Raw genomic sequence first — 26,038 nt, 5'->3', positions numbered from 1 at the left:
CTCTCTGGGTACCAAGACTGTCACTTGTTTTGCAGTCGAGGTGGGGGCCTCTGGTCCAGTGCCTACTGTCACCAATGTCCTATCCATGCCAGTGGGTCTCCTTGGGATGCTCCTCAGTCACAGAGGTCCCACCCCTCATCTTGCCAACCAGGTCTCTGACAGGGACCATCAATCCTCTACAAGCCCAGGTACCAGTGAGCCTTCCCCTTGCAGAGCTTCCAGAGTCATTCCGCCCAGGCCTATCAGTTCTGGAGCAGGATCCGTGTCTGGCACAGCTAACCACTCCATCTTTGTCCCTGGACAATTCCACAGTGCTGGTCTCTTTCTCCCCTTCAGTACCAGAGGATTTCAAGGTGTACCAGGACCTCTTGTGGCATGTGGCTGCTTCCCTAGATATCCAGGTGGAGCTCCTGCATGAGAACACTCACAAGTTAGTGGATATCCCAAGGTCATCTGCCCCTCAGAGAGTCGCCTTCCCCATTAACAATGAGCTACTTGGACCTGCTAAGGTCCTCTGGAGCACACTGGCTTCGATACCACTTTCAGGGTAAGGTTCAGTCTCGACCTTAGTGACCTCAACCAATATAATGAGATACATGAGATTCCAAATAATCACTCATCAGCTATCCTCCTGTATTGTCTCAAAATGAATAGTTTGTTACTCTGGACCTTCAGGACTCCTACTTTCATGTGGCAGTTTTGCTGGGCCACAGAAAATTCCTTCAGTTGTCATAGTGGAATGCCATTTTCACTATATTGTGCTTCTGTACAGCTTCTCTTCTGCCCCTTGGGTTTATACTAAATGCATGGTTGTCGTGACAGCATTCCTCAGGAAGAAAGGAATCCACATCTTTCCGGGTCTGGACAACTAGTTAGAGAGCAGCAGATCCAGAGAGGAAGTTCTTGCTCACATTGACAATACACTGTGCTTGCTCGGCCGCCTGGGTCTCATCCTAAACACTGAAGTCAACCTTGGTTTCCACTTAGAAAATCGGGGCCCTATTCTACGGGTTCGAGAGCATGTCTGCCGACTGTTTTCAGGTGATTTGCCACCTTTGCCTCAGTCTGCAGTGTCAGCCTTCCACTACAGTTTGGATGTGCCTGAGGTTCTTGGGCCACGTGGTCCATTTTGCATCTGCCTTCGGTCCCTCCAAATGTGGCTCAGGATGGTTTACCGTCCTACTCCTCACATACTGGACAGATTGGTCTGTCTTCTTCACCTGGTCCTGGACTCCTTGCAGTGGTGGATGCCTCCAGAGAATGTTTGCCAGGGCATTCCCTTCATCTGGCCTTTGCCAACCAGGTCTGTGGTCTCCGATGCCTTCCTGATGGGTTTGAGAGTACATTTAGGGTTGCTGAAAGTTCAAGGTGTATGGTCAGAGCAGGAGCCCTCGTTGTATATCAACGTGCTGGAGCATTGAGTTATATACAATGCATGTCACACTTTTCTGGACCATATCAGGTGCTCAGCGGTTCACATACTTACCGACAGTACCACCACATTGTATTATGTGAATAAGCAAAGAGGAACACACTTCAGGAGGCTCTGCCAAGAGGCAATCAGGTTGTGGCAGTTTTGCATTGAGGAAGGCATTACTCAGATAGCTGGTTATGTGCCTGGGGTCCAAAATCAGCTTGCAAACCATCTTTGCAGGAATTTTTCCCTGTGTCACAAGTGGTCTCTGAAGACAAACATCCTCCAGGTCACCTTTGCAACTTGGGGCATTCTGACGATCTACCTATTTGCTACAAGACACAACAGGAAACATCACCTGTTCTGCTCTCATTCTGGGCTTCCTGTCTGACGCTTTCCTTCTCAGCTAGCAGTTGGTTGTCCTGTATGTTTTTTCCCCAGGTCATCCCACAAGTCAGCCTCAATCTGAAAGTGGATTGAGCCAATCTCATTCTCATTGCCCCAGCCCATCTGAGACTGCTGGTTTTCCAACCTTCTTGCACTGTCAATTCAGCCTCCCATACCCCTTCCTCTCCATCCTGACCAACTCTCTTAAATTCGTGGTCACACACTGCATCCCACACTCCGTTCCCTGCATCTCACAGACTGGTTGCTTCATGGCTAAATGAGGCAGGATAGCAGTGTTTGGTGGCTGCATAACAGATCCTACTCAACATTAGAAAGCCCTCTACCAGAATAGCCTATGCAATGAAATGAAAACGGTTTTTGGTGTGGTCATTGGCTTGCAGAATTCAAGCAGTGCTGCCTCTATCCAGGACATCTTGGAATACTTGCTGCACTTTCAGTCATTGGACTTGTGCTTAGTTCATTGGAAGGGGATCTGGCAGAGATATTAGCATTTCATCCCCGCCTCGTTCAGAAAAGATCAGTCTTATCTAATGCCATGATAGCAAGATTCTTAAAATGGCTTCTTTGTCTCCGTCCTCCGGTCCGAGAGTGGGATCCTCTGTGGGACCTTAATTCAGTCCTAGTGGCTTTAGTGGGACCTCCACTTGAATCCCTTGCATCTTGTCCCTTCCACTTTTGTGTCATGAAACTGTGTTCCTAGCAAGGGTGTCAGAGCCTTCCCAAAAGAATGGGGGGGCAGAGAGGGGAGGCCTCTGCCATCCCAAGATCTTACCCTTGCATGGGGGAAGGGGAGCAAAAGCAGCCCCCTGCCTGCATGCCCGCTTCCTCCACCAAGGGCAGGTGGAGGGACCCAGGCTCCCCACAGCTGCCCGTGTGGCTCTGGCCAGGGTGCATGGCCTCAGAGCCACAACCCAGCCACCATGAGAGCCACGTAGGCAGCTGTGGAGAGCTGCAACAGACCCTCCATCTGCCCATGGTGTTGGGGGCCTGTTGAGAGTAGACCCCCCACCCATGTCCCTGCCCAGGGCAGGTAGAGGGTCTGCAGCTCCCTTCATCTGCCTGTGTGGCTCCTACATGGCCGGGTGGCAGCTCCGAGGCATGTGGTTGGTTCTCTCTTCCCCCTCCTCCCCCCCCCGGCAGGAGCTGGTTTGGGGAGAGTCGTGCGAGCAGCTGAAATGAGCTAGCACAGAGTTGCAAACCCTCCACCTCCACCTGCCCTGGGCTGGCCGGAGAGCACGGGGGAAGGGAACACAGGCTGGGGCTGCTCTCAGTTCTCTTGCACGGTGGGCACCTGGGCTCCCTGGCCAGTCTGCATGTTGGCCTGGCCAGGGGTGGGCCTCAGGGAGAAGAGTGCCCTGGCGAAAAGTGGAGGGCTGGGCCTGTCCACTTCCAAAAAGTAGGAAGGCTATGGCCACGCTGCCCACCCCTCCCCTCCCCCCTAGTTCCAGAGTCACTGGTTCCTAGTAGCAATAACATCCACAAGGAGAGTCTGTGAGTTGTTGGCTCTGATGGCAGAGCCCCCTTATATACAAGTCTCTAGGGACGAAGTTATTTTACTACCACACTCAAAATTTTTGTCTAAAGTAGTTTCTCCGTTCCATTTGAACCACACAGTATATTTACCTGTGTTCTTTCTAAGCCACATTCATTTCCAGAGAAGCAGAGTATCCATTCGTTAGGTGTCAAGTGATGTCTAGCCATCTAACTGAACAGGACTAAACTGTTTCATGCTTCACCTTATTTGTGTCGTGTGCAGATAGTTTGAAGGGTCAAGCAGTCTCTTCACAGACTCTCTCTAAATGAATAACATCCTGTATCAAGACTGCATATGAGATAACTTCGGCTCCACCTCCTCAGCTGCGGTGAGCTCATTCTACAAGAGTGCAAGCAATATCAGTAGCTTTCCTCAATGATGTCTCAATATTGGACACTTGCAGGGGTGCTACATGGTCATTCACACATACATTTACTAATCATTATGCCATTATAGCATCTTCCAGAGCAGATGCAAGTTTTGGTAGGGTGGTCCTGCAATCCTTGTATAGGCAGACTCTGAGTCCCTCCTCCTGGGGTAGGTACTGATTGTGAGTTACCTAAGTGGAATACACAGCTTCGTCTACTTGAAGAAGAAGAGACGGCTGTGGTTCTTTGAGATGTAGTTTCTTTGAGAAACTGTGGTTCTTTGAGAGTGATGCCAAAGTATTTTTCATGGCATTTTCGGTTCCTTCCCCTCTGCACTGGAGTCTAGTCTCTGGGTGTTTGCTGTGAAGGAACCGAATGGGGAGGAGCTAAGCCACAAGGTGCAAGCTCTGCCCTCTATATGTATTGCTAGGCAAAATTCTCCAGCTCTGACACGCTGAGGCCCACACACCTAAGTGGAATACATGTCTGCATCACATTTCAAAGAAATAGAGCTTTCAGCTTCAGTGCAAAGAATGAAAGCAGATAAAACTAACTGAACTGCAAATTTGAGGTACACAGTCACATGCGTGAATCCTGCCAGCTAGCCAAACAGTAGTATAACAACTGGCTCATCTGCAACTAACCCGGAGAAAGAAAAAGCTCTGTATGCCAAATAAGATCTAATTGTTTGGGTGGGAGGTGCAGAGTGCTATATGGGCAACAGTAAGAATAAGTGGAAGTGTACTTCCATTTAAAAAATAAAAGATTAATTTGTATGAATACAATGCAAGTATACCCACATGACTGTTATAGTGGAAAGATGCTAAGTATCTGCATAACACGTGATCAATAAAATGGATCAATTCCTAAATCTTCCAAAATTCTATGACCTTGGTTTGCTGCAACAACAGGTAAAAGAAATGGATACTTACTGTAACTATGGTTCGTCCAGCGTAAAGTTTAACTAGCTTTATAATGGAACAAATAAGTTCAGTGAATTGTACTGCTGTACTAGCTTTATATAAAGTTAAATGGGAACTAGAAATAGCAGTTTTTAAAATTAGATTTATTGTATAATCTGTCTCTTTGTCTGCCTTCACTTACCCACTTTTTAACATCTCTTTTTTTGGCAAGAGTCATTAAAATGAGTCAAGAGTGTAACATACAACAGTCAAGAAGCTGCTTTTTTAAAGTCAGGATGTACTCTGGATATTTCAAGGGCTTTCATGTGCCCAAGGAATGAGTTTTATTGTGAGATAACTAAAATGGATACTTCTGGTCAATTTCAAAACCAGTGTAACTCCATTAAAGTAAAGAGTTGAGAGTAAATTTGGCCCTTTAATTCTAATTAAAATACTATTATTACCTTCGCACTTTACAATAAAAAAAGGTTGGTTTTGGAGTTCCTTTCTAGGAAACAGGAGTATTTAGTACACCTGAGTAACCAAAATTATCATTTCAGCACCATAAAAGGAAAATTATATTTTAAAAGGATGACAAATTGGAAAAAACACACTTTAATAGGATCTTGATAATGAAAGAATTCCTTCTAAAGTCAAAAGACGCTGAAGGTATTTTATCTATAAAATTCTTGAACATATCCATATTCGAAAAACTTCTATCAGACTTGCATTACATTTTGCTGATACATCTATTCAAGTTGGCTCCAGGTGCCTTTTAAAAAAAATAAAATAAAAAATAAAAAAAGAGATCATGCAATTCTGCTGCTTTTCCCTCCTCAGGAGTTATACCTAACCCTGCTATCAATCTGCACACACAGCTTGCATTGCAAGATGACTGCAATCTCAGGATATAGATTTTGTCATGGTCAGTTTGTGACATCAAAATTAAAAACAATTGAAAATCTGGAAATGATGGTTACAAATTGACTAATATGACTTCATGTGAGAAATAAAGAGCAGGAACTCATGAATTGTAAAAACAAAGGCTGTTTTTCAGTCATCTGTCCATCCCCAGCTAAAAGTTTAGGAAGAGACGTAAGAAAATGAGAGAGGGTGTGTTTCTGCCTGTCATACGCACCTTGAGTGGTATGCAAATTGTCCATTCAAGCAAATGGGCAATATTCAAGGCAGAAGAGGGCCAATGGTAAGCAGAAATGTACCTATTATAACATATCTCAAAGTTTTCCGCAAGGCATCAGTGATTCTTAGTAGTTCTGTTTCTGTTTATTCCACACCTGAATTAATTCCTCTGTATATGGTTTTGGATTCATCTTCACAGAAATAATTATCCTTAACAAAGAATTATGGCTGGAGGTGGAGAATAAATAGCAGGAGCAAATGATTCATTAAAAATAAAGTCTGTCTTCATGCAAATGTCCTCACGAGTAGAACATAAAAGAGGAGGTATAATATAAAAGGAGGAGGAGGAGGGATAGAACTGACTTTAAATACAATAGCCAAGATTTTCAAAAATTGGTGGCCCAAGTTTAGGCTTCTGTGTCCTTATTTAGATACCTCATTAAATGGCCTAATTTTCAGAAGGACTGAGTGCACAGTCATCCCACAGATGAACAATTTACTTGAATTAAAAGAACTGTCTACATTAGATAAAGTGAAATTACGACACTAATGCTGTTTAAGGACCCAATCCTGCATCTTGATAGTCCTAATAGTGGAGGGCATTCAGAATCTCAAGGCTCAGATGCCAGCTGCTAGAAAAAATGCCAAGAAATGTCATAATTTGAAGTATTACAGCTTTAATGGAAAATTGTATCTTCAGTTTTGTCAGAAGTACCAGAAATGTTCTGTGTGCAAATATATACACTGATGGGGAGGCATAAAAACACTGCCCAGAGGAGAATTCTCCTAGCTCAATTCAGCCACATGGCTGATTCAGTGAAACTATTCTGTGATTCACTGGAGAAAAATGTGATCTATTTCATGTGGAAGTTATTTGCCTGAATGAAAAATCCAGATGTTTGATATTGGCTCAGACTCACAAACTTTGTGGGACAACTTCAGGTCTGTTTAGTACTATACCTGTGCGATGACCTGTTGACCAGTGAGTACATTTGCAATCTCTTTTGGAGCAACATGTGAATAATCAAACTGATATGGTTCATTGGTGTGACACTGCATGCAAACACAGGAAACCCATTTTAAAACACCCCAGTCAGTTTTCCTCTTCGGTAGATATATGAGGGGTAGTGGTGTGTGTTTGTTTTGTTTATTTAATTTATTTTGCTTTTTAGTACTCGCGAGAGCCTGGCTTCCAACACTTCAAGTATTGTTGAAAGTAACCGACGTCAGAACCCAGCCCTGAGTCCTGCACATGGTGGTGCAGGTCCAATGTTCAACTTTCGAGCAACTGCAGACCCTCCAACAAGTGAAGCTGAAAAGCTGCAGAAACCTGCTAACTGCCTACAAGCTTCTGTTACTAGTGTTTGATAGTCATTCTGCCTCAGCTCTTCTGTTTCATCCTGTACAGCAACGTTTACGACACTGGGACTGATGTTTACATCTTTGGAAAAAATCGAGCATCTCATCCACAGTTTTGGTGTTTACTTAAACTGTGCTGCTATGTAGGGACAACAAAGAAATCTTTATTTCAAGGTATTGCTTTTCACATTTGCAGCTCTGTAGCAACAGAATAGCAGTAGGGATAATATGTATAACTTTGCTTCCCTTAATTGTAACTGAGCACATATATGAAAGTCTAGACACTGTAAGTGTAATCTGCATTTTCAATGTCCATGCAGCTGCCAACTCCATTTAAAAATGCCACAGATGTGTGATGCCCCCTGTGAGGGTTAAACTCCGCCACAGAGTTGATCCTTTTATTTCAGAAATTGAGCCACCACTAAAAATAAACAGCTAGGTCACCTTGAGGGAAAACAAAGCCAAACATGACTAGTAAAGACCTCAGCTCTATCTGTGAATTATTTATATATCAGTCATTTTCACTGTGAGTTTTCATGACACGATTTTGCAAGAATCTATAAAAGCAAGTCAAAAGAGGTCATGTTTTTAGTATGTGGGGTGGGTAAGGGGGAATTGCTGTATTTTATTTTTTTGTTTCAAAAGTATATGAGATGCTTGTCTAAAACTTAACCTTCCGTAATTGCAAACAGAGTTGTAGGCCTTTGAATTCAGGTGAAAGGAGGGGAAGTCTAACTATGGTTGAGGCAAAGCAAATAGTGACAGAAAAGGCGTAACAGGTTTTTTTAGTATAAATCAAATGTTTAAGGAAGGTGATCTCATTGGTGTGGCACATCTGATATTCCAACGTGCTGTTGATATAAGAATCAGAATAACAAATTTGTTTGAACAAAAGAGAAGTTCTTTGTGATACAAATGACAAGCATGGCCTGAAGAGTTGATTTCTTTCTAATGGAAGGACATAATTCTATTTTATATAGCTTTTAAGTAGAGTGCCTAAATTAGGCTGTTGAAAATAGCGTGCATTGTAGTAGTTATCAAAAGAGAAATTTAGAGAATTATAAACTTCAGGCCTTTTAGTCAATGGGCGTTATTTACAATTCAGCATTTTATGGACATGAATAGCTTTTAAAATTACGTATGAGTTGAAATTAAATGTGTTCATATGGTTGATCAAGAAATCCTAATTCTGCAGGTGTGGTGTATCTTATTTGTACTCCCTTAAATTGTTATTCCAAAGTAATTTATGCTAAATTGATTACTCCAGAGTAACTCTTACAGATAGGCAAATTCCACAAGTAATTTGTAGGTATAAAGGGCCAAGTTCTGTTCTGTTACACATGCAAACATATACTGCAGCAAACTGTCTCCAAAAGTTCCCACATTTGCTATTTTATCAGAACTGGAAGAAAAATGAACATATTAAAAGGTTGTTTTCTTGGGACCCAAGTATGACACCCAACAGTACACATTAAAAATCAACATTTTCTTAAGTTTCTAGTGACTGTATAACTTGTATAAACCATTTGAGCCTCACTCATGTTCTGTATTGTCATCAGAATTCTTTAGTAAAGATACAGCTGTATATTACACAGTTGGATATAGCTTACATACTTATGAAATGGCTTTCTAACTCTGGACGCAATTGGTTTCTGATTCTGTCAGGCATATCCTACAGAACCTATGTCTATACTGCACACATCTAACTGGTTTTCTTATTTTTAATGCATAAATTCCATTTCATCAGAGCAATAAGACCTTTCAGTGCACATAAGGGAAATCATTGTGCTTCTTGGTTGGTAAAAGTCACTTGGCTCTTAGCCTCCTGCCTTATCATGCCTTCCAAGCCATGCTATCATGACCTAATAATATTTTGCCTGTCCCATCTTATTGCTTAAATATGTAACTTTAGGATTGCTTATTACATGCAGACTCGAGTCTTTTTTGTGAGGCGTCATTATATATGATACAGTGGCTGACTGTGATTTTTGTTTCTGAGATATGCTCTGATGTTAGTAGTATGTATCAATTCAGTAAATAAAAATGTTTGAACAATATCTTAACTTATAGCTGATTATCTGAAAGTACAAATTGCAGCATTAAAATGTGAACTGCAAAGACAAACTTTACCTTTTTGGGGAAAACGTTTTATTCGTTATAAACTTACTAAAATGTATACAGGTAGTTGACTGTACAAAAGACATCTTTCCAGAGAAATTTCATAGTATCTACTTAAAAACTGTATGGTATGTGATTTCTGAAAGTTCCCATAGACCAGCAGACAACATAAAATGTCATATTAATGTTAACATGGCATACTACCTGTATTAATGTGATTCTCAGAATATGGAATGTAAACAGAAGTTTCAGGTAGAAACATTCTGATCTAGAATTCTTTTTTTTTAAAAATCAACGGGGGAATATAAAGAAATTCTGTTGTGAGGTTCTGGTAAAAAAAAACCACGGGAGTGGAGCTTGAGTGCTTTGTATCACCTTACTCCTTCAATGAAATCATAGCCTTGTATTACATGGTTGCTTATCTGTCATTCTTCTTACAATTTAAAGGTTTACAGAATTAGATTAGGTTGAATCTGTGTTGTGTCAACTTTAAAGGGTCCACACGTCTGTCAGCATTTTGCACACTTTAATATGTATTATTATAATACAACGTTACTTTTTTGGTAATTTTTTTACATATATAACTACCTCCATGAATTTGATGAAATGCAGCAACATTAAAAAAGGGTTTTGTAAAAAGCAAGGTTAAAAAATTTCTGAATCATTAGGTCATGGTGTTTTCTTGTGTGTCAGAGCTTGCATGCAAAGTCATTATGTTTTCATTGCCATGATTTCCTTTTACTGTATTAAATTTGGCTTTCAATTTAATAATTTGAGATTTTGATGAAGCCACATAATTTTGTTAATGGTGAACGGAAGCCTAATACCTTCCATTGTCTTGCTATTATTGCTAAAGTTTTTACCTGGTAGAAAGTCAAAATGATAATTAAACAGCGAGGAGTCCTTGTGGCACCTTAGAGACTTAGTTGCTTTTGCTGATACAGACTAACAGGGCTACCCCTTTGAAAATGATAGTTGTAATTTAGCAGATTATTAACACCTACAGTATATGAAATGTGATTGGCTGTTTGGAGTTTAACAGAAGACACACCAGGTATTTTTTTGCCAACCTTCAAACACTTTGGGCCCTATTCTGCCTTCACTTATGCCAACATATCACATCAGAACTTCTCTTGAATGGCAGGAGCTATGTGCTATCCAGCTCTCATTTAAATGATGCGCACTTCATTTTCTAAATCCCATGCATCTCAGATGCTTGCTTCCATTGAAATTAATGATAAAACTTTAAATTGACTTTTTTGAGATTAGTATCAGGTGTATATAGAGGTGCCCATCCTGCAAAGAGCCTGGGCAGACTTCCAATAAAAAGGGGGTTAGCTGTACAGTAATAGCCAATTACAAGTTGCCTTTTTTAAAACTAGAAAATTTTCAAAAACCAAGGAAAATAAGTGGAAGTTTACGTTCAAAACCTGAATTTATTCAAGCATACAGAATCCCAATACCATTACTCAGCTGTAAATGAATATACAATTGCTAGATGAGCCAATTTTGCTGTGTAAATAAAGAAATAAATTTAAAAAAAAGAGAGAGAATAGTACCCATTTGACTCCGCAGAGCAATGTAAACACCCACATGGTAGAAAGTAATTCTCATCCCCATTCAAACAGTAAAATCTATTTGAAAACAAAGCTTTTGATGAAAATGTCGACCTTATTGCTGGTGGTGGTAGTTTATTTTTTGAAAAAGTAGGCTATAAACAGTATTTGGAGCCCATCATATACTATGATGATATTTTGCACTTATATTTCATGCCTTTTACCTGAGGATCTCAAAGCGCTTCGCAAACTATTAATTAAGCCTCACAAACTTGTGAGGTAGGCGAATTTCATTACCCCTATTTTACTCACTGACATATTGAAACATAGAAAGTGACATGTCCAAGATCACACAGTCAACATCGTGATTATCAGTTTCTTTATTTCATTTGAGTCATGACAATAGGTTTAATGTTTTAATATTTAACCAAAGTGCTTAATGTTTACACTATAACAATATTCTTCTGAGGTGTTACAGTTATTAAAGTACAAGAGAAACTACTTTAGTCCTGCACTGGACTTTGATTTTGGAAGTGCCAAAAATGTTCACATTTCAGCAATAGGGCTGCTGCCAGTAGTGGTTTCAGAAAAGTCAATTTTTACTAAAAACTTGTTTTTCAAATACATTTTACAGGGCTTTCCCCAAGGTGATGCTTCAAATTGCTATACTGAGTAAGTGGAGAATTTTATTTTAATCTAGTGTCACACCATAGTTTACAATCCTCTCTGCTCCTCTGAAGAAGACAATATAGTTTAAAGAGAAATGCTGCAATTTTTTACTTAATTCCTTTAAACATATATACTTAAATGTTTCCCAAAATAACATACATAATTTAGTCTATAGTTTATTCGTGCATCAGAATTTCCTGTTTATATACATCATGCCCAGCTGGAATTATTGAAGTGCCACTGGTGTGAAAGGAGGATGGGATTATCACCTCTTTTAATTTTTTATTTATTTATTTATTTTTTTGGTAGCAGCATTTCAAATTTTACTTCAGTTACACAGGTGTATATCTGGAATAACTTTACTGATTTACACTGAGATCAGACTCAGTCCTTAACTCCATTGAAGCTTTGTTCTAAGCTGAGGGTTTTTGTTTCCCTTCCCTGGGTTAAATATGTAGAAGAGGCAGAAGGCCACTCACACTTGGATTTGAAAATATGACTTTGTTTGAATAAACAGGTGTTTCTCTCATGCCTATATATGAAATCTGTAGTGAAATGCACAGTCAGCAAGCCTCCTGCTCCCCCACCTGGATGCTAATGCACAGCCATCTGTTTTGCACAGTGGAAGGTCAAATCTCTGTTCAGTATAATGCACTCTTCAAGCTGTACAGTGGATAAGAGCCACCCAAAGGATGCCCATGTGAAAGTATGAAAGGTCTGAACAGGGCTCTTAGAGTAATTGGCACAGATGTTACTTTTATATAAAGAGGAGACTTATGTTTAAAGGGATCATAATTCTGCAGGTAACTTTCTGTGAGTGACTGAATGTGACTGTCGCATTAGGTTTAAATGAGTTAATAAATGCAAGTGGGACTTACTGTATTTTAGAAGGGAGTTTTGCAGCCAAGACTGCCTTGTATAAATGTGTTTGCACTGAAAATAAATTTTAAAAATTACTTGGTCTCTGGTTGCTGTAAAGGTCATCCAAGATGGATGTTCTGTTTATATTGTATAGTATTTCATATGAAATAATTACAGTTCATAAAATGTCTTCCCTAATGTTACTGATTTATAACAGCACATTTGTAACATGGTTTTTATTGTGTCGGTGTACCATATTGTAAATGATGATTACTTGTCATGCTTAGTATAATAATTTAAAGGAGAAAAGGACAGGGATTTTTGTAAGTCTATATATTTGAAAGTCCCTTCATATGGTAATATTGTGTACATGTTGTTTATGTAGTGTTGTATGAAATTTCCATTTTGGATTGTGTTACTTTTTAAGATATTAAATAACATTTGGTTATATGTTTTCCGTGGGTTTTTTTGCACCTTCAAGGGATATAGAGGGCACGTATATATTTTGAGTTTCATCCAGTGTTTCTTGCCCTCATTTAGTAAAATGTGCACAACAAATTTGCCATCTCAAAAAACAAAGGTAATTGCAGCTTGATATTTTCATGCATACTGAATGAAATCTCCATGAGCATTTCTAGTAATAAAGAAGCAAAGATGAAAAGTAAACATAAGTATTAGAATTAAAACTCCCAACTTGAATTGGACATACAGGCTAATGCAACTACAATGAACATATTTATGACTGAATATAGTTGAGGTGGATCAGACTTTGGTGAAATGCAAAATCCTTTAAAGCATTGTAAAATCAACTGGAGACAAATTTCAATTTTCCTTTTTTTTCCCCTTTGCCATCTGTGTGGGCCAGAGAAGGTCAGTGAAGAGGAAGAACCACTAGCAAGGTGATTGTTTTGGTGAAGTGCAGATGACATTGTGGATGGAAACAGACTTGACAAATCATAAACAAGATTTACATATGCAATTTTCCTACCCTAACAGGCAAGGCAGGAGAAAGGGTTATGGAGAGATTCTGACCCTAAACGTTTTGGCTTGGCTCTGGAGTGTTGGCTTGACTACCAAAACAACCACCATTTGTCTGATTTAATGTTCACGTATGCCCCAAGGTCAGGTATAAAGCATTATGTATTAATGTTTTGGATATCAAGTAAGAGTTTCTATTTGAAATGGGTTCTGGCACCCATTGTTCCTTGACTTTTCAATTCTCTGTGATTCATATGACTGTAATATTACACATACTGTTTTCTGTAGTGCCAGAAGAACTGCACCCTTTCACCCATCCATCTGTTCCCTATTGCTTTTCATAATCTCATCCCTAAGAATAGTTTGAGACTAGGAAAAGTGGTCATGTTTCAGTAGGGATTGGCTGACATTTTAATTAACCCTCATCTAATAAAATCATAGATTAGGGTTGGAAGGGACCTCAGAAGATTATCTAGTCTAAGCCCCTGCTCAAAAGCAGGACCAATCCCCAGACAGATTTTTACCCCACTTCCCTAAATGGGCCCCTCAAGGATAGAACTCTCAACCCTGGGTTTAGCAGGCCAATGCTCAAACCACTGAGCTATCCCCCCCTCCCAAAGGGTATGTAGATATGCTCTACATTGAGCAAGTTTAGAAAAATGCTCTGAATGGCCTGTAGGCAAAGCAACCTCATTAATCACTCCACCAATCATCAGTCCTACAGTCAAGTTCTGGTAGCCCCATCACTGTTACGCAGCAGTAATTTGGGCCCAAGGTTGTTTTTTTTTTCCTCAAATACATCTCTCCTGGTTTTCCTTTAGGTGGTTTGTGTTTTGTAGTGTTGGAGGACTTCACGGGATAGCTTTTCACCTCTTAGTCTGTGATTTCACCTGCACATTGTCTCAGAGGAAACCTAGATTATGTTTCCAGGCCCTTTATACACACTTCTAGAACTATATTTGGAAACCTGTGTTTGAACAGGCTTCATACCTGTTCAGGCTGAAGGTTCAGAAATCTGGAGACTTCATGCAAATATCTTCATGTTTTAATTTGAATATGTGAATATGCTTTACCAGTGTCCCAATTAGCAGAACTGTAAACCTGACAAGGATGCAGCATGGAATGAGCTTTAGAAGCAAAGGGATTGCTATGCTCTGCCATCTCCCTGGCGTGGTGTTGAGAGAACTTAGGTGGCAGCTTGAGGCACTGCTGCTTCTGCTGGACTGGGTGGAGGGATGCGGTTCAGTTGTCTTGCTAGCTGCTGATGCTGGCTGCTGCTTGGCCTGAACTGAAGGAGCCATCTGACAGCTTCCTGCCATTTGATGGGGGTGCTCTGGTTTGGCTGAAGCTGGGTGCCTAGCTCTGACTATTCCTTGTTTGGCTGCACCTGCCTGTTTGGAGAAGGGGTAGATGGGGAATGAGGCAAGTGGAGTGTTGTGGGGAAAAAGAGGGTTCTGGCCACTGGTCCCTGGTTGCTGCCCACCCATGTGGCCAGGCTAAAATAGCCCAATGTCACTTTAACAATAGCTCCAAGCCTATGGCCAGGAGTGGGCTAAGCAACTATGTTCTCTTGCTCTTTAATTGGAGCCCTGGACTCTTAAGCATAGATTACCCACCGGAATGGACCTTAGCATAGAGACGTAGCATGGCGTGTCTCCCTATTTCTCCATATCAGGAGATTACTCCTGCCTAGGAGCTTAAATGTGGACTCTGGCTGGCATCTCATCAAGAGATTTGGTCTCTGCCTAAACATAATTTCAGTTAAGCTGGTTCAGAATCAACTTGTCTGGCCACAGTGGTTTCAACCCAATAACTTTTTTTTTTAAATGTATAGTGTGCCCTTCCTTCTCTCCACATGTCCCCCTGTATCTGAGTCTCTACCTTTTTCATTGTCTGAGTTTTCCTGCAAGCTAATTTTTCTGTAATGTGTCTCTTCCATTTTCTTCACTCTTCCAAATTATCTTCTGATTCTGCTTCTTTTTAGCATCTTATTTTCCCCATTAGTATTTTCTGTTATTTATTACTTTTCCTTGGCTCTAGATGTTCCCTACTTCCCCCTTTATGTTGTGTTTTGTTGTTGTTTTTTTTTTAACTATACCCTCCCTCAAAATCTCATCCTCTTTGTACAAACTTCCTCTTTCTTCAATCCCTTTCCCTTTTTAACTCCTCCTGCTAATTTGAAATAGCTCAATGGAGGTGAACTGAACAACAGCTTCAGGAAAGGAGCTCCTGCCATTAGGTGTCTTGTGAAATGCTGTTCAGGATTTGTGATTTAAAAAATGTGAAGGTGTCTAAATACCCCCAGCCTTTCATCAGCACTGCCATTTATATCCTCCCCCTCATTTCCCTCACTACCCTTTATTCCTGCAATATGTTCTTCTACCAAACCTCTCTGTGTGTATTTATAGCTGAGTGAAGATGACTAAAATCCCAGTCTCTGAAGAGCTTTGTGATGTTTATACCACATCGCCTTCCTCTGTGCAATAGGGCAAGCCACCTAGGGTGACCAGACAGCAAGTGTGAAAAATCGAGACGGGTTGGGGGTAATAAGAGCCTATATAAGAAAAAGACTGAAAAATTGGGACTGTCCCTATGAAATCAGGACATCTGGTCACCCTAAAGCCACCTCGCAGGAAGGTAAGTGGGTTTTGTTTAAGCCCAGTTGTGTTCCAAAAATTGCTACCCGGATGCTGGTCTCTTCACAAATTTTCTGAACCTACTTGCTTGGTACAACTGATAGCATCAAGGTACAGAAAGTCTTGCAGCAATCTCAATGACCCAGGAGCTTTATTTGGATTTATATAATAAAAGTGGAGGAGCTTGGTTTGCCAGATCAACCCGCAAAGCCAGTGCTGACAAACTATGTGAAAAGGCTGCAAAACACCAATCTTCTGGACTTCATCGACATGCAGAAAGCCTTATAAGCCAGTCATTATCAAAGCCAATTTTACAAATACTTAATGAGGCGCTTAAAAATGCTGGAGACAGAGTTTATTCAAACAAACATGGCTGTCACGTCATACTTTCTCTTTAAGCAAGAGAGGAGGCCAATGTTAAGTGTATTATCATTTGTTAATCCTGAAATTGGACACTGGTTCCAACAAAGACCAAAAAATGCTCACTATCTTTCTGCAAGAAACTCAACTGACTGGTTAGAAGCACATTGTGAACAGTGAAAGTCTCAGCAGTTGAAAAAGTGAAGAACTATCTCACCACATTCAGAAAATGTGCATACATGGTTGATGAATTAACTGATGCAAATGGGTGTCAAATATTAAGTCACTGTGTACGTTACCGATGTCAGTGGTAGGCTGGTAGATGAATTTCTAGAAGATGTTCAAGCTACAGAAGACACATCGGCTGCATCTCTGACAACCCATGTCTTAGAAGAGTCAAATGCTTGTAAACTGAACTCCAAAGAGATGGCTGCTTGTGCATTTGATGAAGCTGCAAACTTCTCTGGAAGACATAGTGGAGTACAGGCTTTGCTCAGAGAAAAGTATAACTCTAATCTCTCCTATACACACTGCAGATGCCATCTATTCCAACTAGCACTAGTACAAGCTACAAAATCTTCAGAGGGCCATAAATTTAATGTCTTCATTATACTCTTTTTTTTTTTTCAGCAAGAGTCCAAAAAGACTGAACATCTTGGAAAATATAGAAGATACACTGAGACTGAAGTTCAAATTAGTCCAACTCGGGAAAACCCACTGGCTTTCTCATGAGCGATCTTTGGCTATTGTCTTAAAATTACTGCAACCATTATTATTGGCCATGGAAAGTATCTACCGAAATGGTATAGAAATCTAAGTAGTGAGGCTGGTGAACTACTTTTGCTACCAAGTTCAGAGAAGACACCATTCTCTTTTGTAAGTTTACTGTTGAAACCACTTGGGTCGTTAAACAATGCCATCCAGGCATCTGCTGCAACAGTAGTAGATGTCTGTCTAGCAATGGAAGCTACACTTGGATCAATCGGAGAGAGATCCATTGAAAATGTACTGGAGGACGCAAAGACTTCAGTTCAGAAGTTGACTAATTAGGACACTTAGATTGGCTCCTTAAATGAAAAAGACAAAAAGGTTTTGTTTAAGCTAGCTGAAAAAGTAAAGTACACAGACTCGATTCTTACAGCTCTACACCACCAACTTCTGGAGTCTGTCAACATCTATGTAGCTTTTACAAATGCCTGTCACCGATGGTTGATTGGAGTGAGGCATTACCAGCAATGGGGCTGCCATGTGATCAGGACAGAATAGAGAGTGGAATATCATATGATGAACAAATGAAGATTTGATTTCAACTTTTTTTTATCATCAGTAGTGGTTCGACCCAATTTTTGTGCTATGTTTCCTGGGATGAAAGAAATAGGAATTCATCTCTTTCTGGCCCCAATCACAACAGCTACAGTTGAGCATTTTTTCCTCAATGAATAGAATTTTGTGTTCTGAAAGAAGTTGCCTTCATGAAGGACTCGAAGTACCAGACATATGAGAAGCCACCAAAAATGAATACACTGCATTTGAGAAGTTCACTAACAGAGTTGTGCAAAATTACAACAAGAAACCAAGAAGAATGTAGATGTAGTGCTTCATAATAGGCTTATGTAGCCAACTTAAATGTGTGTGATGATTTAAATCTAATAAAATGGTTGTGAAACATTTTTCAGTGTTTACTATGGTGCCATACAGCCCACCTTCGCCCTCACAGTCTCACCCCTCATCGGTCCTCACCCCACACCTGTATTTTTGAACACCATCCCTTTCTTTCAATTCCTGGGGAAAACACTGCTCACCAAGCAGCAAGTGCAGTCCTTTTTGTTCAACAGGAGCTTCTTTTCATCTCCTGTCATTGTGTGGAGTTCTTCTCTCACCAGCCCCATTTCTCAGAGGCAGGTTTCTCTAAGATTTCTGCCTTGGCTCAGGGTTCATCATCAGAAACTTCTATACATCTGTCAGTGGTGGGGTGAGGCTAATTATTTCCTTCCCTAGCTTTCTCCTCAGTGTAAGATTTCCCTCAATTTTCTTTTGTGCCTTTTTCTGCATCAGTCTCTCTTCATAGCAGAGGTCTCTATATCTCAATAGCCTGCTACCACTTTCACTTTTAGCTGCTGTGTTTGTGGGTCTCCAATGTTGCAGCACCATAAAGCCTTCTCAGGGCCCCTAACGTCCTCCCTGGTGTCAGTGCCAGTCAGCCTGCTAAGGCCCAAATGTGGGACACAGGGTGGGACAAAAACCCACAAGGGACACGCAAATTATTCATGCAAGAAACTTAAAATGCTGCGGGGTTCATTCCTTAAGTGTCAATCAGTCTCCATAAACTCAGTTTCATGATTTTTTTTTTCTTCCTTTTCTTAAATAAATGTGAGGAGACATTAAATTAGTGTGGTATGCAGGGAACCTTGGGACAAAATTAGTGATATCTCTCAAACTTGTTTACATTTCTTGTGTGCTGGTGCCCTGTAGTGCCTGCCAAGTGCCTGCTGAATTGCTCTTGGAGAGAACTGGCTGCCCAGCCTCACTTATGTTCAGGCTCCCTCCTGCACAGACAGAACCTCAGCCTGCAACAGTCAGATAAAACTAGTTTCTAAGCATCCTGCTCCTTCTGTGCCTTCTGAGTCCTACTAGCCAGCTTGTTGGGACATACGATCCAGTGTATCTGAAATTGCAGGGCTACCAATGAATAGAAGGATCTTGTATGTGATACAGCTCCCTGTTCAGAATGCCTGGGATCATTAATTGCTAGGCTGTGAATTGCAACAATGTCTGTAGTCTCTCTCTCTCTCTCTCTCTCTGTTTAAAAGAACGTTATTGAAATTGCAAAGTCAAGAATCCAAAAGTTTGGAAATGCCAGAATTAAGGTTGCCTAAGCAACCACTGTGTGGATATGCATTATGAGATTGTCTTTGATTACATGCATGCAGTGCTTATTGTAGTTGTATCTGCCCCAGGATATTAGAGAGACCAGGTAGGTGAGGTAATATCTTTTATTGAGCCAACTTGACTGTTGGTGAGAGAGACAAACTTTTGAGCTTACACAGAGCTGCTCTTCAGGTTTGGGAAAGTTGGGCCAATAAAAGATATTACCTCACCCAGCTTGTCTCTCTAATGACATGATCACCGTGGGTTTTTTTTCCCCACAAGACCCCTTCCTCATTCAGCACACCCAATAGAGAGTGGTCACGTAATGAGCAGCTGTTCAATATTTTGTTTTCAGCTTGTTTAGTTTGTGTTCAGATACTTTATCTACTGCACACTACTCTAATTCTGCTCTGAAGATAGAATTATTAATTTCCTCATAAGCTTTCCTATGGTGCCTATCACTATATTGTATGAGTACTTCACAAACATCAATATGTTTTCACAACATCCTGTGAGGCTTCCATTTTACAGGTTGGGAATGAAAGCAGAAAGCAAGTAAGGACAAAAGTATCCACTAATTCTGGCTGCCTAATTTGAGATACCCAGGTCCCAATTTTTCAAAGTACTTAGCAATATATAGCACTTCATATGTTTATCTTTTGGCTTCAGTTGCCATTATGTGTGTTCAGCACTTCCACAGATCAGACCAGAGGATCTCAAATCAGGTACCCAGAAAAAGAGGATCACACAGTGACCACCTGTAAAAAGGTCAGTTTAAGTGACATGCCCAGTATCATACATGAACTCTGCCTCATTCACTGCACACCTTCCGGCTTCTGCAACAAGTAAGGCAGCAGCCCTACATACAACAGCCTCCTTTACCACACAACCCTGATTCATCTCCTGAGCAAATCCATCTTGAACGAGACAGGGGTCCTGTGGAAAAAAAGATTTGTAATCATGTCATTGACATAAGGTTGCAGGAGCAATTTTAATTGTCATTCCCTAACATTTTGAGATCTTGACTTTGCAGCCTTTAATGGTGTTTTTTTAATCTAGTTTTTTCAATATAATTTCCTAATTACAAACATGTGCTAGCCTGGTCTGATAAATATCCTTTTTATTTAAACTGGAAAAAGAACATTTCCAACATGTGGAACCATATAGACTCTTGATAGGGTTCATCAGCATGGTTAGAATCTTCAGCTCCATAGCACAGTCCTGTTCCACTTGAGTTAGTTATCTTCTGTCAGTGACTCCACTATCTTCTACTGCTATGTGGATCAGGCACTAGTGAGGGATGGAGAACCAATCTTTCCCAGTAGAGTTCAAAGCTGCTTTCCAGACAGCAGAAGTATGTTGAGACTCAGGACTAGTGGGTTTAATTCCAGCTTCTGTGGGTGGGGGGAGGGGAGTGTTGTCTAGTGGTTACAAATGTGGTTTGTCCAAAGGCTACAAATACAGGTTCTGCCCCATCTAACATTTTCATGTCTCCATCTGCTCTGATACACCCTCCCCAGCTCCTGCTTGTCCCCACACTGCCTAGCTCCTGTATTCTGTTCCCTCTGCTCCCTCCCCACTATTCCCTGCTCCTAAATTCCCTCATCCCCAGGCCCTGCCTGTCTCTCCCCTCCCTCTTGTTCTTACTCCTCTTTGCCTTCTGACCCCTTCTGCTCTTAACTCCAGTTTCCTATCCACTTTCCCTCCCAAGCATCCTTTCCCCGGCCCCGTTCTTCGCCCTTCTGCATTCCATTCAGGGAGCTGCTTCCTCCTTCACATTTCCTGGGCTTCAGAGCATTTGGAAGAGACAGTCTCCCTTGCTTTCAGTTTCTGTGCACAGTACCAGAGCAGCAATTACAAGAAAGTCGTCTTCAGCCCCTGCAGCATCAGGCTGGAGCATGCTTACTATAAGACAGAATCTTTTAAGAATTCAGTTGCCAAATTCTAACAAACCTTTACTGAGCATGTGCAGATTTTCAGGCACTCTTACCTTGACTAGATTTTCACAAGAATGGCAAAAAAACGTGAGGAGACCCTCCCTGCTCCCCTTTCCCTGACTCCCCCTTCTCCCTGCCAAATTTCAAGTTCCCATTTCAACTGTTTTGATGAGAAGCTCTAGCACTTCCATAAGTTGGAAGAATTCTTGTAAATTGGCAATACAGTGTATTTCACCCTAATATTTTCAGAAAGAGCGGAACCATTTTCACTGAAACTTTGCCATAAAATTTTTTTATCCTCAAGCAGACAACTGGCATGGAAAAGATAAAGCCCAAACGGTTTGTTTGCAAAGTTATAAGCAAATGAAAACAGGGCCTTACCATGGAAAGTGTTAGGTAACTTCAACTATAACCAGGTCAACCTCTGCAGCCTAAAATATAAAGGAAACACATTTTGAACATATCCCTTCCCCACCCCTCCATATGTTACTTGTCCTTAGATTGTAGTCTCTGGGGAGAAACTGTGTGTGCGTGTAGACATGTTTATATAACATCTAGCCCAGTCCTGACCTCAGTCTTTGGGTGCTAACATAATGCTAATAATATTAGTACTCAATTAAATTCACTTCACTCTCACAAAGGCAAAGAAACTGGTGTCCTGTGCTGTAGCCCATGTCCCACAGATATTACCTCTTCCTTGTCACCTGTACAGGTTGGTGGGGCCACAGTGTAACTGGGTTCTGTTCTCTTTCCCACACCAGCCTATATACACAGTTTGTCCTATTGGCTGCTCTCCTCACACAGCTGCAAGACAGAACTTAACTGGGGAAGTGAGTCATGCAGGCTCTGCACCAGAGTGAGTTACATTCACTATGTTTTATAAGACCCCTTCCCCCAACACACACAGCATTCACTTTCCTTTTCTTTTTTCTTATTTATTTTTAAATAACTAGTATCTTTCAACTGCTTGAATGCCCCTTTAAACTAGGCTCTGGGGGGACTCAGATTTATTATTCGTTTGTAATGAAGAAACCTGAGAACCCTCAGACCTAATGTAGCTTAATATATTTGCCATCTCTTTCTTCTGCAGCTGTTTTACTATTACCAATAACCTGGTATATAGGAAAAAAATGTTCTCATACATCAGTGATACACAGCAGATAGCAGCTGCACCAAATCACAAATTGTTCAAAAATGCCTTTATAAAAAAAAAAAAGAGAGAGAGAGGCTCTACTTTCTGTGGCAGAGGTAAGAGCCTAACAGAAAACTAAACCCTTGTAGATTGATAAATAGTTTCAAAAATCTTCCTCCCCTATTTTTAAAGTGTTCTCCTGTAGTGAAATGTACTTTCATTGAACCAGAAATTGTAATAAAAGGGTATCAGGTAAAATTGCTTAGACTATTGCTGAATTTTAGAAATAAGGAATGTCCTGATTTAGCAGGGACAGGTTAATAGTTCAGATACCCCATGTGGGTCAAGGCAACAATAAAATCAGATTCTTTTTGGTAACTGATCTCTGATGAACAGCTGTAACTTGGAGATAGAACTTCATTTATTTAAAAGCTTGCCATGTTACAATTGACAAAATAACCATACAAGACATAAATATATCTTTGCATATATTTTAATGCATATTTGTCTTCCTAAAAATGAAATATTTGTTTCCTGGGAGGCTGGAGATGAGAAGCATGCCTTCTGAGATCAGACTGACAGCTTCAGCTACCAACTGAGCAGCAGAGTAAACCCAAGACTAAGTGGAGCTCTTCAGTTTGTTAGTTCAAAATGTCAGGCTGATTATTAGTCGGACTGCGGGGATAACATTTATAAAAAGGAGAAATAAAAATCGCCACCCACTCTTTACTTTGAAAGTATGACAGTCCTCTCTGGCTTTGGTTAACCTTGGTCTGGAATGTTTTGTCATTCTAAACAGTGTGGCCTGGAACTAGTCCCAGCTTGCAAAAGCAATGAAAAATTTGGAGCTCTCAGTATTCTTCCTCTCTGCTTGAGCTGACTCCCGAAACAAATACAAGTGAAAATTGTTCCCTCTAACCTCTTTTTCACTGCAGACACATGGGGTTTGTATTCGTCAAGCTTCTGGAAGCCCTGAGGACTCATTTCATCCAGGAATGAAAACTTTCTAAACTCCTTCAGTACATGTAAAAACATGCTATTTGTTCCCTTTTAAATCTGCAGGGTGCCCCCATGTTAGTTTAGTATCCAGAAAACTTCTGCAGCAGAGGATACTGATGAATTCCAGATGTCTGCACATGGCAGCAATCCCCAGACATAATAGATTAATACATCAGGGAGACAAATGATAAGAAAGCAAGTTCTTTCCCTTCCTCCCCCTTCTCCTTAAGGGTACAGCAGGTTTTGAGGTTGAGTTTATTTACTGAGTTGATATATGAAACCTTTGCTTCACATTTAAGTGACAGTCATTACCATCAGTCATAGAAGCAAGCAGCATTTGGGGAAGATTTTGGTTTTCACAGGGAACTCGGGATCATGTGAGTTTCCTGATGACACTGAAATACAGAAAACTTCCAAGTTAGCATACAAGATTTACAGGAACACTTTCCTCTTCAGATACTTACAATCAGCCCCAAACTGACCTTTTATGACCACATCTGCAGTACATAGGAGGGCAAGGAAACGGCAGTTAGAAATGATCTAATATCAAAAGTGTTACTCCTACACACTCACTCTCTCTGTTTCTTCTGATAAATGTACATGGGATCTAAAATAGAAAAGGTGGTTGTCACGAGTCCAGTACTGCAACCCTAATTCACTGATGGCAGTGGGACTGTACTCATGTAAGTAGCCTTCTTTTGTAGGAAAAGGCTTATACGATCCTCACCCCCGAAAGAGAGATGTGTGGATTCTGGAAGAAATCAGTATTTAGAAAGTACAGAGCAGTTTGTATTTTCAAATGCTCTACAAACATTAACTGGTGAATTCTCACACACTCTACTTTTGCCAGTGAAGTCCTCGCTTGGAAGGCCTGAAGGGTCTTACTTGAAAAAATAAGGCAAAAATAAGGGAGAAATTGGATTTCAAATAGTTAATACTAATGCAAATGAATAGGGACCTTATCCTACAAGCCGTACGCATATGAATAGTTCCCTTGACTTCAGTGGCACGACTTGTGTGAGGAAGAACTACTAACATGCCTTAAGGATTTGCAGGAGCAGGCCCCAAGCCCTTGTGATAGCTGAGTAACCTAAAAGGCTTTCAGTGTCCAGATATTTTTTGTTCTTAGTCTCAAATCATGGAGAGGAATTCATGAGACCAGTGGAGTCTGTTGGGGAAGCTTGATATGGAAGGAGACCTGAAGGCACTGGAAACAGCGTGGAGTGTGTTGGGATAACCAGATGATGGGATAGGAGGAGGACTGGTAGACACCAGGTGATACAGTTGTAGGATATGGAGAAATTTACAAGCATCAGCTAAGAGGAGTGAAGAGTATTACAGGTTATCATAGCTACAGATGTATTGCCATTATTAGCATTTGGGGATTATTTAGCTGTTTTATAGCTTAGGAAACTATTAAATGTATATGATACGAGGCAAGTAAATGGAGGGGGACAGAATGTAGGAGGCCCAGGTCCACAAAGGCACTTAAACCCCAGACTTAGATACCTAAACCTCAAGTTTAGGCACCTAAATCCCAGTTTTGGCTGCACCATGATCCACAAAATTCCTGCTGAACCTGGCGCCTATGTTTTCAGGGTAAAAGTCCTCTGGGTGCCTCTGGGAATGCACACTGCTGCCTGCCTCAAGGCATCTGGACATGTATCTGCCAATGCAATTCATGAACTGGGGCAACATTTGGGGCACCTAACTCGTATGTTGGGCTTGATCTGGTAGGCAGCCTCTGAGCAACCCTACTGGATTGGGTCCCATTCAAAATTGAGCAGGCAGGAGAGGTACTACCCCGCCCACCTTCTAACTTGAATCCTAGTGGTTAGAGTACACACATGGTCTATGGGAGACCCAGGCTAAATTCTCCCCTCTCTATCAGAGGGGGAGAAAGGATTTGGATAAGCATCTGCCACCTCTCGGGAGTGAGCTGTTCCACAGTAGAACAGTCATTGGGCCAGAGGAAGAGTGACTGTGGAGTGGGGATTAGAACACCCAACTGGAACTGGGAGACCCAGGGTCCCTGCTCCAGTCACCTTTCATTTGTTATCCACAGTGGAACAGCTTCTGCAGGAGAGAATGAGGGAGCCCCCACATCATAGAATCCCACAGCACAGTTGGTCAAACATTCTGCTGAGAGACAGGAGACCCTGTGTGACCCTAAGAATCCCTCAGTGCCAACTGGCAGATGGTTCACTGTTCTGTAACAGCAAGCCCTGTCAGGCCTGACTAACTCACTGCATCTAACATGGTGTTTTCAGACTACTGAGCCAAAAAGAATTGTGTTAGGTGTCTTACCATAGTGATCCTCATAGTCATTTCAAGATGTATGTACGGGTGAGGTTTAAAAAGTTGTATGCATGTATTGAAAATATGTTTTAGAATCTGTGGGCTTGTCTACATCACAAAGTTGCAGCGCTGGTGAGGGGGTTACAGCGCTGCAACTTAGGAGGTGTACACATCTGCAGGGCATCACCAGCGCTGCAACTCCCTGTTTGCAGCGCTGGCCGTACTCCCGTTTTGTCGGGTGTAGAGGATCCAGCACTGGTGATCCAGCGCTGGTAATCAAGTATAGACACTTACCAGCGCTTTTCTTGACCTCCGTGGAATAAGCAGGTATCCCAGCATACCTGGGGAAGCCTCTGGTAATCAAGCTGGTCTCCTTCCCCGGCTTGCTCTCGCGTTCCCCGAACCCCCGAGCAAGCAGGTCTCCTTCCCTGCGGTTTGCAGGGTGGTTCGGGGAACGCGAGAGCAAACCGCGGCGAAGCTGGTCTCCTTTCCCGGTTTGCT

General features: G+C 41.3%; 1 protein-coding gene across 4 annotated transcripts in view; it reads left to right on the top strand.

Moving 5' to 3' along the window:
* Positions 1-12,777, top strand: part of STOX2 (storkhead box 2) — a 108,120-nt gene extending 95,343 nt beyond the window's left edge. For all 4 annotated transcript variants that reach the window (XM_030564345.1, XM_030564347.1, XM_030564346.1 and 1 more), the window contains one exon: positions 6,939-12,777. In XM_030564345.1, coding sequence (XP_030420205.1) covers positions 6,939-7,134 — 196 coding nt within the window. In that variant the 3' untranslated portion in view covers positions 7,135-12,777. The remainder of the gene's footprint in view (positions 1-6,938) is intronic.
* Positions 12,778-26,038: the final 13,261 nt, after the last annotated feature.

Source organism: Gopherus evgoodei, chromosome 5 (genome assembly GCF_007399415.2).
Source record: "Gopherus evgoodei ecotype Sinaloan lineage chromosome 5, rGopEvg1_v1.p, whole genome shotgun sequence".
In the NCBI taxonomy this organism is placed as follows: Eukaryota; Metazoa; Chordata; order Testudines; family Testudinidae; genus Gopherus; species Gopherus evgoodei.
This window is presented reverse-complemented; position numbering and strand designations above follow the sequence as displayed.